Source organism: Chionomys nivalis, chromosome X, assembly GCF_950005125.1.
Source record: "Chionomys nivalis chromosome X, mChiNiv1.1, whole genome shotgun sequence".
Taxonomy (NCBI): domain Eukaryota; kingdom Metazoa; phylum Chordata; class Mammalia; order Rodentia; family Cricetidae; genus Chionomys; species Chionomys nivalis.
Window position 1 is genome coordinate 56,203,538 of NC_080112.1, and position 16,783 is coordinate 56,220,320.

Genomic DNA, 16,783 nt, shown 5'->3' on the forward strand with positions numbered 1-16,783 from the left:
AGACATGTAACAGTCATCATTAAATGCATGAATAAACGAATGAAAATTTTAGGACAGTATATTCAGACTAAAGAAAATTCATATTAGGGTAAAATTCTGAATAAGTGGGAGGTAATTGGTAGAGCTAAAGATGATCATTTCAATGAAAGATAAATTTAGAATGCATTGAATTTTTAATTGAACACACAATTGCTGCATCCTTCTTTACCTGCAGTAGGACACAGAACATGGAAGTCTTGTAGTAGCTTGTTAATATTTATTGGGCACTAAGTATGTGTCAGATGCTGTGATAAGCATTGGCACATATGAGTTCATTAAATTCTCATAGTTGCTATACGTGAAAGGACATCTTAGCACTCCCATTTTAGAGAAGACCACTGGAGGCCCAAATAAATGGAGTGGGTTGCCTAAGACAGAACAATTTTGCAGAAGAGTTGAGTCTTGAACACAACCAGCCTTGTTCCCAATTCCAAACCTTTAACTACTAAAGTGCTTTGTTACAGAAAATAAAGATGTCCATATTTTGAGGGCATCAAGTAGTCATCAGATTTGGGACCAGAAATTATAAGTCACTGACACAGAATCCACTTCTTTTTGGTGAGTGGAGAAATGGATAAATCTGAGGCCAAAACACTTTTCTGGTGTGTATCCATTTAAAGCAGTGTTTCTTAATCTGTGGGTCATGACTCTTTTGGGATCAAATGACCCTTTCACAGAGGTCACCTAGGAACATTGGAAAACACAGATACTTATATTATGATTAATAATAGTAGTAAAATTACAGTTATGAAGGAGCAACAAAAATAAGTTTGTGATTGGGAATCATGATAACATGAGCAAGTATATTAAATGGCCACAGTGTTATGAAGATTGAAAACCATTCATTTACAGTATTGTTGTATTGGAGAAATGGAAAAATTACAAAATAAAGAGAAAAAGAAAGGCCAGGGTTTGGAGGAAAACGAATGGCTTTGTGCATGTCAAGACAAACAAGAACAACTAGAAACCCAAGCAAAGGAATCTGTGTAAATATTCAGAGACTCAGACAGCAAATTTAATCAACTATTGGCAGGAATAAGAAATAACCCAGCAACTGATATGTAAACCCTTTATTTTTGTTCTTCTTTATTTGAATTTTTAAAAGTTGAGAATTTCATATGTGAACATTGCATTTCACATACTTTCTGCTCTTATTTTACTCCTAATTTCTTCCACATTCCTACCATTCTCTCTCAAATTCCTAATCTCATATTTTTTATTGTCACACACACACATATGCATACACACATGCTGCTAGATTATATTTCTAGAAAAGACAAGAAAGTTGACCCAAGAAATCTCAAAAATATGGTTGCCTAAACAAGACCCTCACAATGAAAATGCCAGGGAAAATTTCACACGGTCCCATATCAAGGGGAAGATCTTTGTTGGCTCTTTTTGAAGCCAGTTTCTAACTCTTGTGGTTTCTAGGCCAGACACTAGCAAGGCTAAAGGAAAAGGGACAGTTTCCTGGAGAGAGGACTAAGACTCATAGCAAATAGAACCTCACACCCCTTCTGTCTTTAACTCTGGCTGTCTCTTTGTATCTGACATGATCCTAATTAGCCAGCAACTTTTTCTGGCTACAGAAGTCGGATAACTTTAGATATTCTTTTTTAAAATTTATTTATGCTTTTCTTAGGTATGAGTTCTCTGTCTATATGTATTCTTGCATGTCAGAAGGGATCCTATTACAGATGGTTGTGAGCCACCATGTGATTGCTGGGAATTGAACTCAGGACTTCTGAAAGAGCAGCCAGTACACTTAACTGTTAAGCTATCGCTCCAGCCCCAACTTTAGGTATTCTAAAGATAGAATTTTCTCTGCTCAAATTTCCTGGTAGATTGCAAGTGGGCTTTCCAAATAAAGATAGAAGGGTAATAATTCACCATCCAACCTACGTCAAATGTAGACTCATTTGATAGCCAGGGGTAATCTTTCCAAGAGTCCCTGCCACCCATTGAAGGACTCCGAAATCATGCTATATCAACATATTAAACAGAGAGTAACAGTAGAAGAAGTATACTTGCAGAATTTTGGATAAACGTCATCTGTCAGAAGTTACAGTTCCTAGTGCTCAAGATCTAGATAAGCAGTTTCCCAGCCTATGAGTGGTGACCCCTTGGGGAGTGTCAAGTGACACTTTTTATAGGGGTCGCCTCAAGGCCATTGGAAAGCACAGATATTTACATTATGATTCCAGACAGTAACAAAATTACAGTTATGAAGTAGCAACAAAAGTAATTTTATGGTTGGAGGTTACCACAGCATGAGAAACTGTATCTAACAGTTGCAGCATTAGGAAGGTTGAGAACATCTGATCTAGATTAAACAAGTGTTTTAGTGTATTTTGCCAAGGACAAGTTTAAAGGGGAGATTTCAAAAACCCATAAGTTAAAGAAATTTTAAGTTGGTGTCAAAAACAAAAGATTAAAATTGGCAGCTTCCAGTTGTTTCTCTGAGTAATATAGAAAATTATTTGATAATTGCACAACTGATAACCTGACAGAAGTCTGACATTCACAAAGACATTGTCATTGAAGATATAACTATGGGATCTCTTTCTGAACTTTGTAGGATTACTGAAGTTATAATGATATTACATGCTGACCAAAGTCCTCCCTTGTTCTCAAGATGATGAGTGTGGTCACCCTAGACAGTGGGCCCTCTGAGGTAAGAATGTATCCATTATTGCCTTGCAAAGAAAGACTCCATGTCTTCAACTCCCTTAAAAGAAGGTGCATGCTCACTTTAAGTAGAGATTTTTGGAGTGCAAAAACTTGGAGGATTCTTTGAGGATGAATGCTTTTATCTTAATAAGAATAAAATGTTGTTTATAGAAATATAAATTTTGAAAGGCATCATGGAAAACTTACACATTTGAGAGCAGCTAAAAGTGGCCATATTTGTCTTCCTCATATTCAGATAATTAGACATTAATGGTATTTATTATGAAACAATTTTCTTGATTCTGCAAAACTATTTTTTCCTGTGGTTGGAAGCTTTAGTAGCCTTATATGCTTAACCTTAGGCTAACCATGCTAGAAATATCCTAGAGTGTATCTGACCCTTACCTGACATCATGCCTGCCTGCAAAACCAACTTTATTAGCTTCCCCTACACATCAAATATGTTGGCATTCTTCTTTTCTTATGATAATCCCCTAACTGTCATCCCTTCCATGCTCCAAATGGAAATAGATGCTGTCCAAATCAATAGACTTAAAATTCTTCTTGGGTTTATTTTATGTATACGAGCATTTTGTGAGCAAATGGATATATACAGCATATATGTGCCTGGTGCCCATGCAGGTCAGAAGAGGGTATCAGACCACCTAGAAATGGAGTTACAGATAGTTGTTAGCCACCATATAGGTGCGGGAAACTTAACTCAGGTTCTATGCAAGAGTAACAAATACTCTTAACTGCTGAGCCATCTCACTTGTCCCCAAATCAGTAGATTTTTAACATGTGCCCTAAGCTTTTCTTCACTATTTTAATTAAGAATTACTTTAAACTCTTCATTTGGACTGTGTTCAAGAGAAGTCCTGAGAGAAGGTAGAAGGGAAGAGGGGAGGAAGGAAGGGAGGTGAAGAAAATGTGTAGCTCAATAAAAACAATAAAAAAAGAGAGTGACAAGAATGATTCATAGAAATAACGAATGCATAGAAGGTACCAGATAGGTTGAGTCTGGTGAAATCAAGGTTCAGTAGTCTCAGGGCAACTATTATCAAACATCTGATTGCTAGGGAAATAGCACTGGTAAGTGTAAACAGGAGCCAATTGATAAAGGGATATGATCTCTAACAGATCGTTCTAAAGACACAATGGCTTGCCTAGAGATTGAATGTGACCCAATATAAGCTGATACATCATTTTGAAGCTGCTGTGGCAGGATAAGTGTTAACTCTACATCATTGAAGCTGCTCCCTACACTGAGGCTGATTTTGTACGTGGGCACTCACATTCCCTCATTGTTTAACTTTAATTCTGTGTTCAGCTACAGTCATCAACACTGCTAGCTGCTGCTTACTTTTCTTCTCTCCTCGCTTCCCAGCATAATATGCTACTTCAACAGTATAGTCACCTTGACAGTCAAGGTGTTTATTTGGATACCTTTCAGCATCACTATTCAAAGAGAATCTGTTTCCCAATAAGGCAGGGAACAGTCTTCAGCATTCTGTCTCTTTCCAAACCTCAAAGACTCTAGGACTGAAGATATGCTTTGAAATTAAAATCATTGCAAATCTGCTGAGTAAGCGAGTACTAAACATACTTGGAATAAGTAGACTAGAATGTTATCACTTAGCATAATGCAGAAAAAAACTTTTTCTCCTCTAGTGTGCATAAAAGATTTCACTAACTCAAAGGCATAGGTCACATTATATAATCGTGTGTGATTTTAAACAGTTCACACATGCACACGCGTGGGCACACATACACACACACAGACACACCTGTGCATAAGTTGATGAAACTGCTGTGGAGACAAAGTTATTATTTAGACACTGCCCCCAACAACAGCCCATCTTACTTATAATAAGTTAATATTAATCATGGGAGGATATCATATATGAAAAAACTATACAAGGTTAAAAAATGTCAAGAAATATTTGTATTGGAGATCCATCAGACACAGTTCTTACAGTAATGAAACAACCTTCAAATCATGACACACTCTATTGCATTAAAAATAAAGTTAAATGACCTAATACCTAATTCCTATAACAGCTACCATTTAACTAAACATCTTCTGTTTATAGGTACTGTAATTAACCCTTCCCATTTGTTATCTTCTTTTATCTTTGCAAAACAATATTTTCTTTGCAAAAATATTTTCTCAAATCTACATATTGGAACCCTACACTTGAGAACATCTTTCTCAGACTATATATTTGATAGTAAAGCAAGGCAAAGAAACCAAAATTGACTCGAGTCTTATTTAATCATCCATCTATGACGCTTTCTTCTGTTTGTAATCATGGTTCTCCCTTTGTGGTTTGTCATTGTCCACCAGTCTAAATTCTAAAGAAAGCTGTACCTAAATGATGCAGATGTTAACTGCTAAATGACCTTTAGATTTACAAAACCCAGAACAGCTGGATGCCCTCAGACAAAATCAAGATGTGCTTCTTTATTCTACTTCTGTGCATTAGCAAACAAAAAGCACACTAATTGCTGTGAGAATTAACTCTCAGGCCAGTTATAGTAATTTAAAAAAAAATACAGAACCTAGCCCAGGAGGTCAACATCAATTACCAGCTTCAGGAGTGGGAGTCACACAATCAGGGATGGGGAATTGTTTTGGGTAATAAACCCCTTTTGTGCCTGTTCTTTCCTTTTCTCTCCCTACAAGTTCATATTTTTCTTTACCCAAGTTCTCTACGAATGCCATTCATCTAGGGACAAATGGCCATTTTCTTAGGTGCTAGCCATTAAATCAACCTGGCTTTCTTCTACCACATTTCACCTCAGAGTACTGACCTTTGAACAATGTGTTTATGTACATGAGTCCACTAACACCTTCATGTACAAATGCTAATGTGATTATTTTATTTCTACCAGGTTTATGTGGAAAATAAAAATAACAGTTTTATTTTATTGGAGTCCAGTGAAGTCCTTTCTATGGAAGATTCAGCTTATCTCTCAAGCAGGGAAGGTCACACTCACCTCGTTTATGAAGGAGAACACTGGCATGCCGACGTCCATTTCCATTTTCAACATAACAGGAATAATTCCCCAGGTCACCTTCTTCCACAGAGTCAACAATTAATGAGATAGAAACTTCCTGTTCTCCAAGATGTTCCTTAAGAATTCTAAAACATAAAGGAAAACGCAACAAAAAACCCCACACAAACATACACATACACATACATGAAAAAGAAAGAAATGTAGATGAATCCGAATCTAATGAGAATATACCTACAGAGTTGGTGCTGCAACTCTGGCTAGGAATTGATGCTAAGTTAATTAAATGATAGCATGCCCTTTTTCCTCTTCCCTTCTAATGAAGACGCTTGTCTTTGGAGATGCTAATAAACTTGCAGTTAATTATCTCTCATAGGAGGACAGTCATACTGTCATGATAGAGAGGTGACGGAGACCTTGAGAAAAGTTTACAAATCGTTTTTCCTTTAAGAAGAAATATGATGTAAAAATGAGATAACAGGTTTCAAAATGTTAGACTGGAGGCCTAATTATATATCGGATTATTTTCAAAAAGAGTAAGAGAGAAAGAAAACATTTCCGAGTTATTTTGATGTATTGGTTGAGCCTCCAGCCTGACTTACTTTTTCTAATGATACAAACAAGTTGCATAGTTTTAAAGAAATATGAAACCATAAACTGAGAGATTAAAAGTTCTGATAAGTATTTAATTCTGACTTTTAAAATTAATGGTAAACGCTTACTAATCTGATTGTTATATATTTTAGCAATCTCTCAAACAAATGCAAATTAAACAAGGCATCCTTTTACATGCCCCCAGTATTCCTAGTTCTAAACTCCTGCCTGGATGAATGTGTATGTATACATAATATATATATATCTTATTAGATAAATAACCTTCCAGAGCTTTTTGCCAAGGTCATACAGTCAAAGTTTAGGTTTACAATACTACTTTAATTTTAATAATTCAGAAGTATTGGTAAATGATAAAAAGTGAAATTTAAATATGAATAATGGCAAAGAAATATTTTCATCCATATTGGAGAACTGACGATTTGGATCTTCCAGAACCCAATTGGAGCAATCCAGAGTTTGATATTGTGTATTTGTTGCCAGAGATAAGATCCCAATAGAAATTATCGTTTATGATAGTTTTATTCTTACTGAAAAACAGTTTCTCTTACTTCTTTGCTAAAGTTTTAAGAGGCTTGACATTGAAAAAGGAGAAACAGTGCTTAAATTTACATACAGTCATGGAAAATACGGAATGTATAGAAAGCCTCTATATGGAAGAATATTTAGAAAATATCCATCATTTGTATTTGGATATAACCTAATTATCATTATGAAAATTCTTGATCATTTGCATTATGATTAGAACTAACTCTTCATGTTCAAATATAATTTGCATCATCATTGAATACTTTGATACTTAAACATAAGCAAATAAATATGTTACTACATTGAAAAAAAGAAGTATAAACATAATGCCCTCAAAATAGATACCTAAAAATCTAAGGGTTTCTTTTATTATTATTCCCTCTTCATAATATTTATACATTAAAGTTAGAGTAGAAAAGATAGCAAAAATTTGCATATTCTCCATCACCTCATCAAACATTTTATATTCGACTTGGTAGCTTAAATATGTAAAATTATTCAAGGAAAATATAAAGTTTGTGTTTGAGTCCATGTAGTGACTAGCTAACGTTTCCTTTCAATATTTATTTTTAGAGACAGTTGTTTCACGCTAGCCCAGGCTGACACTGAATGATCCTGTTTCCCAGGTTGGCCTTCAATTCACAGCAACACTTTTGTCTGAGATTGTCAAGCACTGTGACATTAGCCACCATGCCTGGTTCTTCTCAGCAACTTTTAAAAGATTTTTTAAAAATAAAAGGCACAGTGATTTTTCTAAGGTTAGAATGGGCTTCTTCTATATTTTCCATTATTACGGCTTTAGTGAGCTACTAGTGGAAGGTCCCTTTGGAAATTATTCTTATGTGGAGAAAGTGGGGGTATGTTTGTGAATATGTTCAAAACATACTGTATGAAATCCCAATGAATTAATACAAATATTTAAAATGAAAAGAATTACTCTTAAAGTTTTTGTAAATGGCATTCACATTTTGTAATTCCATAGTCAGTCTCAACAATTCTTTGCTTCTTACACAAAAAGTATCAGTATTTCTGTTATGATAACAGAAAGATAAAATGATTAAAAGTCTTTTCTCTTTTAGCTCACCCTCTCCCCACTTAGCAGAGCAAATGTTAACTCAACTGCACATGTTCAAAAGATGAAAAATAGTTTACCTAATGTCACTTTCCCAAACTCTATTTTCATCCAGATCTTCAATAAACTTCTCTCCTTTCATCCAGTAAATTAAAGGACTGACGTCTCCACTGTACCCAAAGAAAGCTCTGCAGGTGAGGTTGGCAGAGTCACCTGTGGAGAAAAGTGATAGAGAAACAACCTCAATCCATTTGCACCCACTTCTTTTTTTTTTTTTTTTTTTTTTTGGTTTTTCGAGACAGGGTTTCTCTGTAGCTTTGGAGCCTGTCCTGGAACTCCCTTTGTAGCCCAGGCTGGCCTCAAACTCCCAGAGATCCGCCTGCCTCTGTCTCCCGAGTGCTGGGATGAAAGGCGTGCGCCACCACCGCCCGGCTGTGCACCCACTTCTTTAAAACAAATTTACTGGTAAGAATTGGACCATTCCATTGATCTGAAAGAGCTAAAAAAATAGTTGCTCAAGCATTTTCTTATTTTGTCAGGTTTATCAAATGTATCGCGTTTTGGCAGTATATACTATTTTATGGAATGAGAGTTACTTATGAGGTTTAAAAGAGGATCAGTTATCTTATAGGATATTCTTTCATTGAGGCTCCATGACATTTTCTTATGATTAGATTGATAGATTGGGAGTTTATGAATTATTGGGAAGAATCACAGAAGGAATATATCCCTCTCAAAGCATTCCACCAAAGCATACATGGAAAAACAAAGCAGAATATTTGCCTGGGGGGAAAAAGCAACAATAAAGTCAAGAAAGCGCTGCTAAGAGATGTTGAATCCATAAGAAATACATTTTCTTAGCAAAGAAACAATATTAGGTAGAAAATTGCCTTAAAATGAATAAATTCATGAAAATAAATATTTGGAGTTTTCATCAAAGTAAATCAAGAATATGTATGGCGGAGTTGAAGTTTTGTTCTGCTTTTTAAGTATTTTGCTTACTACAACTTAGATCATTTTATATAATGGTAGATATAGGTTAATTGACTATTTTAATAAGGTATATACAAATTCTTGACTAAAATGTACCTATGAATCCAATGTCTCCAGAACACTTTTGTGTTTATTCTTTACCATTTACAGCACTTTTATTTACTCAAGCTATAGCCAACATTACACAATTGAAATATTCTAGATTTATCTAGTTATATGAACTTCCTGACTCCAAGTGGAACCGGAAAGTAAGTGAGGGATAAAAGTCCAGTAAGAGCCTACCCCAGTAAACACATAAAAGAACACTTAGTCATTATGGCAAATGATGAACTGAAATGTGTGCCCCAGTGACATGTCTGCTGGCATCTAGAGTAAGCTAACTCTCTCAATTAGATGTGGCAATAGATTATGATCATAGTCTGTATGGTTCTGTGCTCCCTGAGCCCCAGGAAAGTAATTCCTCCGGACTGAAAGCCTTATAGCTAATCTATGAGTAGTAGCGGAAATTTCCTAAATTCTTCTTCAGACTTTTACAGAATAAGCAAAGAGGAAAGTGCAATATACTCAGCTGTCCTCTTTTAAAGAGCTGGGCATTTTGTGCACTTGGTTCTACATTTTCAATAACAAAAATATTTTTTATTGGCTGAAATAAGTATTATTATTTGAATTTTGTGAGTTGTACAAGAAAAAAATCCAAAAACACCTGTTCTAATATTTTAAGATGTGGGTATTTTGTATTTGCTCATATTTTCAAAAAAATATTTTCTACTAGATTCCTAAAAATTCTGATTCTATATGTAAGAGTCATTCACCATTGGTGAGCTAGATCAGGCCAAGTTCATAAAATGGCCACAAGCATTTTAGAGTCTAAAATAAAGCTACTGCCAAGCTAAGTGGCACACTTGTACAGTATCAGGAATTGAGATGTAGAGACAAGAGGATCACAAGTCTGAGGCCAGCCTAGATAATATTGTGCATTCTTGGCCAGCTTTGGCTATTACAGAGGAAGACCCTGTCATTAAAAGGTTTAAGGACTGACACTGTAGCTTAGCTATAAAGTGTTTGGGCAGCATGTTTCATTCAGGTCTGGGTTTGATACTCAGCAATGAAAAAGGAAAAAAGTTTATTACTCCTTTTGTACACAAAATTTTTTTTATTTTATTTTTTTTTTATTCTTTTTTAATTAAAATTTCCACCTGGTCCCCGTTTCCCATTTCCCTCCCCTCCTCCCAAATATTGCCCCCTCCCCCCAGTCCCCAAAATTTTTAAATGTTTTAATATTGAATTCACTTTTAGGGAGCAAAAAGGTTACAAAAAGATAACTGAGCATCAACATTCTTGAATACTATCTAAGTATATATTTCTATAGAATGTATACTCATATTAATTTTAAATGAAGTATGGCTTTCCTCATGGTGGAATTACAGGTGTGTGCACTTTAACACCTGGATGTGCATTTAAGGTTTTAGTTACTAATTTTAAGCGGCTGGAATGCCTGTTACCATGTCAATGTAGCCATAATTCACCAGTAAATCTTACACAGAATCAAGATATATAACTTAAAAGGCCATATCAATGATGTACACAATCTGCTGTTTGAAAGATCAAGTTTAAGTTTTAAGGTGAGATTCAATGCCTGTAAGTAATAAATAAAAATCTCCAGAGATTGCCTAGCTTTACAGTACAATTTTGTTAAATAAACATAGATTGCACTATGAGTATCTCAGTTTGACATTCCTTAGAGCCAACTGAAACTCTCTGGGACCTGAAATAGTCTTTCCCACTACTCCCTCCACCTGAAACTCTCTGGGACCTGAAATAGTCTTTCCCATTACTCCCTCCACCTCCTAAACAAAGGAACTTTGTAGATCCCCAACTGTTACTTCCTTTCTTTTCAGGTTTTGTGCTGCTCCACCTAGGAAATGGTTCCTTCACTCACGCAATGCTTTCTTTCCCATTGCTGATTGCCTTGTCTTTGACCTTTAACTCCAGCTGCAAGGCTGGTTTTAGCCACATTGCTACAAGTGAGGAACTGAGGAAACTTTGGAGGAAATAAAATGACTTCATCATAGGGGAATATGAAGTATACGTGAAAGATGGGTGTAAAGGAACATGTAGGGAGGTACAGAGTATTAATAATACCAAAACAGCACCAGCACTGTTCTGTGTAAGCAATTTTGAACAATTTAGACTTTCATTTAAGAAAAACAAGGTAAGCTGGAGAAAGGTTTAGAATAGCATCTGAAAAATAATCATATCTGTCATGTAAAATCTAGCTCTCATTGCATTTTCAAACACAGACTTGGATCAGAAAGGATCAAGAAGGAATAAGATTACAGTACTCTGGCATTTCTTACCAAGCAGTCAGTGAAAATACCAGATCGTTTATACATAATTGTTTCCAAGGGTAAATAGTACATAGAAGCAATGACTACAGAATGTTATGCTTATCACAAAAGTGTTGCCAGGGAACATCTCAAAGCAGAGCTTAATAGGAAGCCTGAGAAGCTGGAAGGAAAGCTCAGTGATAAGAGCACTGACTGTTATTCCAGAGGACCAGGGTTTGATTCCAAGCACCTATATTGTTGTTCACAACCATCTGTAATACCAGTTCTATGGCGCTTGACTCTGTCTTCTAGTCTCTGTGGGCACTGCACACATGTGGCACACAGATATGCATGCACAAAACACACACATACATACACACTCTCTGTCTCTCACAAACAAATCTCAAAATTTAAAAACAATAAGTTTGACAAAATAGATTATAGAAAATATGGTTTTATTTGCATAATTTAAATGTGTCACAGTGATGTTTGTATGAGAATGAATTGTATCTACTTGTGTTGCTGAACAAAAGCCTCTAGTCCTCATCCTGTGCATAGTTTTTCTTTAGAAAAACTCCAGTGACTCTGGCACTTTTCACTTGGGGAATGGGGACTAAGCAAATGAATGACACAGCTGTGATTTATATTCCAGTATTTTGAATACATCAGAAATCCAATAAACAATGACAAATTAGAAATATGCTTCAGAGCTTTTAAATTTCCACTCCTGTTTCTCTTTTCTCAGCTTCCCAAGTGTTGGGACTACAGGCATCATCACCATACTCAACTTCTTGTTTTTCTTTGGTAAGTAACGTTTTATTACATCATTATTTTAAGGCTACCTGTCCATATATCTCAAAAGGCCAAATCAATCTTATGTAGTAGGCTTCACATTGCAAATGTAGAGCCTCCTAATTCAGATGTTTGCTTCAATAACATATTGAGGTGAGTCTCATCACATGATAAGAGCTTATTACCACTTGGTCATAAATTCTATAAGCAGGTTGATAATCACAGTAATTAAAAGTCAAATTTTAGAAAAACAATTAGTTGACTAAATCAGAAGTAACTGATGCTGAATATTTGTATTTATTTTTCTACATTGTGCTATAATTAATGCTTTTGAGATTATTTATAACTGTAGTATCTATAGAATGACTCAGTGGATTTAGAATATGAAACTTGGAAAAAATGGATGAAAAATGCACTGAAATTGGAAAGGAGGGATTGAAGGTACATTTGGTCAAAAGACTTTTTCTGTATTATGAAATTTCTCAAACAATAAGAAAAAACTAAGATAAACTGCATTGGGGAGGTAGTGGAAAGATTAGAATTTCAATGTCATCTTGTCTACATAGTAGGTTAGATGGTAGCCTGTTCTTTGAAATCCTGCCTCTTTGAAATCCTGCCTTGGACAAAACAAACAAGCAAAGAACAAAACCCTAAAACCAAGCATAATGTTATTGAATATTTTATTTAATAAAACTTATTTTTATTTTCTAAAGTATGAGTTCTTTTAAATATCAAAATGAAACACATACATAAAAACCATTTACTATTAAGTTTTAGAAGTTCACCTTCTAAGAGAAAATTCTTTTGTATTACTGTTCCATAATGAGACACTGTGTAGGGTTAGAATCATTCTAAACAAGAACAACAACAAAAATTAAGTGCAAGAGATGAATCAATATCTTGTAGAATAAACTGAGTCCATGTAATAATTCCTAGACAACAAAATATCTACCATCTCAACACATTTGTATAGACTTTAGATGGAGAAAAAGTACCATTAAGTGAGCCAAGTGGTAGTGGTGCACACCTTCCTTTAATCCAAGTACTCAGGAGGTAGAGGCAGGTGAATCTCTGTGAGTTCGAGGCCAGCCTGGTCTACATAGCAAGTTCCAGGACAGTTAAGGCTGTTACACAGAAAAACCCTGTCTTGAAAAAACAAAATAGATAGAGATAGATAGATAGATAGATAGATAGATAGATAGATAGATAGATAGATAAAACAAAAAAGAAATGTAAGTGAGTTGGGCATGGTAGCACATGCCTATAATCCAAGCACCCAAGAGGCAGAAGCAGACAGATCTCTATGAATCTAATATGAAATTTTGCAAGGATATACCTCACTATATTATAAGCTTGTAGAAATAAACAATGGTTAAAGGCAATTTAGTGCAAAAAAAGGATTTTTCTTTTCCCCTAAAGAAGTAAGTTTGCAAGTTTGGAAAAACTTAAATTCATTTTATATATAAATATACTTGTTAGATATATTTATATATGTTCATTATATAACTTCATTTTATAAATATATGTAAATGCTTAGCCTTTATGTACATATGTACACCACACAAGTACCTGGTGATCACAGAAACTAAAAATGGTTGTCAGATCCCTTGGATGTGGAGTTATAGATGATTTTGAGCCACCATAAATGTGCTGGGAATTGAATGCAGGTCCTCTGAATAACCAGCAAGTGCTCTAAAACAGTACCTCCCCACCCTCATAAGTTTTGAAAATTGAAGCTGTATTTCATGATCTGGAGAATGCTTGGAAATTGTATTAGATTTACCTCTACACAATAAGTTATCAATTGAATAATAATCTGGAAACTTGGTTTCTAATAATATAATCAAGAACTTTCATCTGGAAATTACATTTAGTTTCAAATTATATAATCACATAAATGTGAAATTAATGAGTTAAGTATTATTATACAATAACTATACTATGTAAAAGGAAATACATTATTTTTTTCATTTTCTTTTTTTAATTGATTTTATTGAGTTATACATTTTTCTATGCTCCCTTCCCTTCCTCTCCACTTCCTTCCGACCCTCTCCCATGGTCTCCATTCTCCCAATTTACTCAGTAGATCTTGTCTTTTTCTACTTTCCATGTAAATAAGATTCATGTATGTCTCCCTTGGGGTCCTACTTGTTGTCTAGGTTCTCCGGAATTATGATTTGTAGGCTGGTTTTCTTTGCTTTATGTTTAAAAACCACTTATGAGTGAGTACATATGATAACTGTTTTTGGGGGGGTCTGGGTTACCTCACTCAATATGATGTTTTCTAGCTCCATGCATTTGCTTACAGATTTCAAGATGTCATTATTTTTCTCTGTTGTATAGTACTCCATTGTGTAAACATACCACATTTTCCTTATCCATTCTTCAGTCAAAAGCAATTTAGGTTGTTTCCAGGTTCTGGCTACTTAAAGCATTGTGGGAAAATTGTTTCTTATAATTGGAGGATACAAAGCACAGCAATATCAAGCTTGACAAATTGAAAAGCATATCTATACAATTTTCACTGGAATCTAGAACCACAAAGATAACCACAACAACCAGAATGATTGTAAAGTTTTCTTTACACTGTTATATAACATATATCTGGGTATACTTTTAGTTAAAAGGAAAACAATGAAAGGACAGCTTAGTTAGTGCCTCTGATGACTATTCTTTGCCTGGTGTATAGGCAATGGTAGAATGTTTCCCATGTATGTCTGTAGCCTTGGGTTCTATTTTCAGTACTAAAGAGAGAGGTTCATACACCAGTTTGGAGAAGAAGCTTCAGAGAAAGTTATTATTTTCATAATAAAAAATTATACCATTTATTTTGAGAGAAATATGGGCTTAAATTCTCTTATTTATTTATTTATTAACTTTTCTTAAGACAAGTTTCCTTAAAATTTGTTGAAATATGTTGCCACCGGCTCTCTGTTCCTCCCTGTTGTAGAGACAGCCGCTTCTTTTGGTGCAGTGCCAGCCTCGTTCCAGAGACACAATGGTGAAGGTCGGAGGGAACGGATTTGGCCGTATTGGACGCCTGGTTACCAGGACTGCCTTCACTTCTGCCAAAGTGTACGTTGTTGCCATCAATGACCCTTTCATCGACCTCAACTACATGGTCTACATGTTCCAGTACGACTCCACCATGGCACGTTCAAAGGCACAGTTAAGGCTGAGAATGGGAAGCTTGTCATCAATGGGAGGACCATCACCATCTTCCAGGAACGAGATCCCGCCAACATCAAATGGGGGGATGCCAGCGCCGAGTATGTTGTGGAGTCGACCCATGTCTTCACCACCATGGAGAAGGCTGGGGCCCACTTGAAGGGTGGGGCCAAAAGGGTCATCATCTCCACCCCTTCTGCTGATGCCCCCATGTTTGTGATGGGTGTGAACCATGACAAGTATGACAATTCCCTCAAGATTGTCAGCAACGCTCCCTGCACCACCAACTGCTTAGCCCCCTTGGCCAAGGTCATTCATGACAACTTTGGCATCGTGGAAGGACTCATGACCACAATCCATGCCATCACGGCCACCCAGAAGACTGTGGATGGCCCCTCTGGGAAGCTGTGGCGAGACAGCCGTGGCGCTGCCCAGAACATCCCTACATCCACTGGCGCTGCCAAGGCTGTGGGCAAAGTCATCCCAGAGCTGAACGGGATGCTCACGGGCATGGCCTTCCTCATTCCTACCCACAATGTGGCCGTTGTGGATCTGACATGCTGCCTGGAGAAAGCGGCCAGGTATGACGACATTAAGAAGGTGGTGAAGCAGGCATCCGAGGGCCCACTAAAGGGCATCCTAGGCTACACTGAGGACCAGGTCATCTCCTGTGACTTTAACAGTGACTCCCACTCTTCCACCTTCAATGCTGGGGCTGGCATTGCTCTCAATGACAACTTTTTAAAGCTCATTTCCTGGTACGACAATGAATTCGGCTACAGCAACAGAGTGGTGGACCTCATAGCCTACATGGCCTCTAAGGAGTAAGAAGCCTGCCCTGGACCACCCATCCCAGCAAGGACACAGCAAGAAAGAGGCCCCCGGCTGCTGAGCAGTCCTTGTCCTAACTAACCCTTGACACTGAGCATCTCCCTCAAGTTTCCATACCAGACCCCCAGAATAGCAGGAGGGGCTTAGGGAGCCCTACTCTCTTGAATACCATCAATAAAGTTCATTGCACCCCTCAAAAATATGTTGCTACCTATGATGGTTTAATGAGAATGACCCTTATAGGCTAAAATATTTGAACACTTGGTTCCTAGTTGACGGAGTTTTTTGGAGGAGGATTAGGAGGTACAGCTTTGTTGGAAGAGGTGTGTCACTGGAGATAAGCTTAGAGATTTTAAAAGTCCATACCAGGCCTAATCTCTCCTGATCACTGTCTCTGTCTCTCCCGCCTTTTTTGCCCTGCTTCATGCTTATGGATTAGATGTAAGTGCTTAGCTACTGCTCAAGTACCATCCCTGCCTGCTGCCACACTTTCTGCCATAACGGTAGTGGACTCACCCTCTGAACCTGGAAGCAATCGGCCAATTAAATGCTTTCTTTTATCAGTTGCCTTGGACATGATATTTCTTCCCAGCCATAGAAACTAAGACACTAACTGACAGAATTTTGATTTGACAAGGTGAGAATTCTAGAGAATTTGCGTCATTTTATTCAAGTGGTTAAAAACGTATCTGTTAACAGTAAAATGACTTAACTCTGTCTTAAAGCTTGTATA

General features: G+C 36.5%; 1 protein-coding gene and 1 pseudogene across 1 annotated transcript in view; one reads left to right on the forward strand and one right to left on the reverse strand.

The window, feature by feature from the left end:
* Il1rapl1 (interleukin 1 receptor accessory protein like 1) overlaps nucleotides 1-16,783 on the reverse strand; it is a 653,936-nt gene that overhangs the window by 37,063 nt on the left and 600,090 nt on the right. Inside the window, exons 5-6 of the mRNA XM_057760637.1 lie at nucleotides 8,020-8,152; nucleotides 5,710-5,855 (exon numbers count right to left, since the gene is read on the reverse strand). Coding sequence (XP_057616620.1) covers nucleotides 5,710-5,855; nucleotides 8,020-8,152 — 279 coding nt within the window. The remainder of the gene's footprint in view (nucleotides 1-5,709; nucleotides 5,856-8,019; nucleotides 8,153-16,783) is intronic.
* LOC130867348 (glyceraldehyde-3-phosphate dehydrogenase-like) lies at nucleotides 15,050-16,047 on the forward strand (annotated as a pseudogene).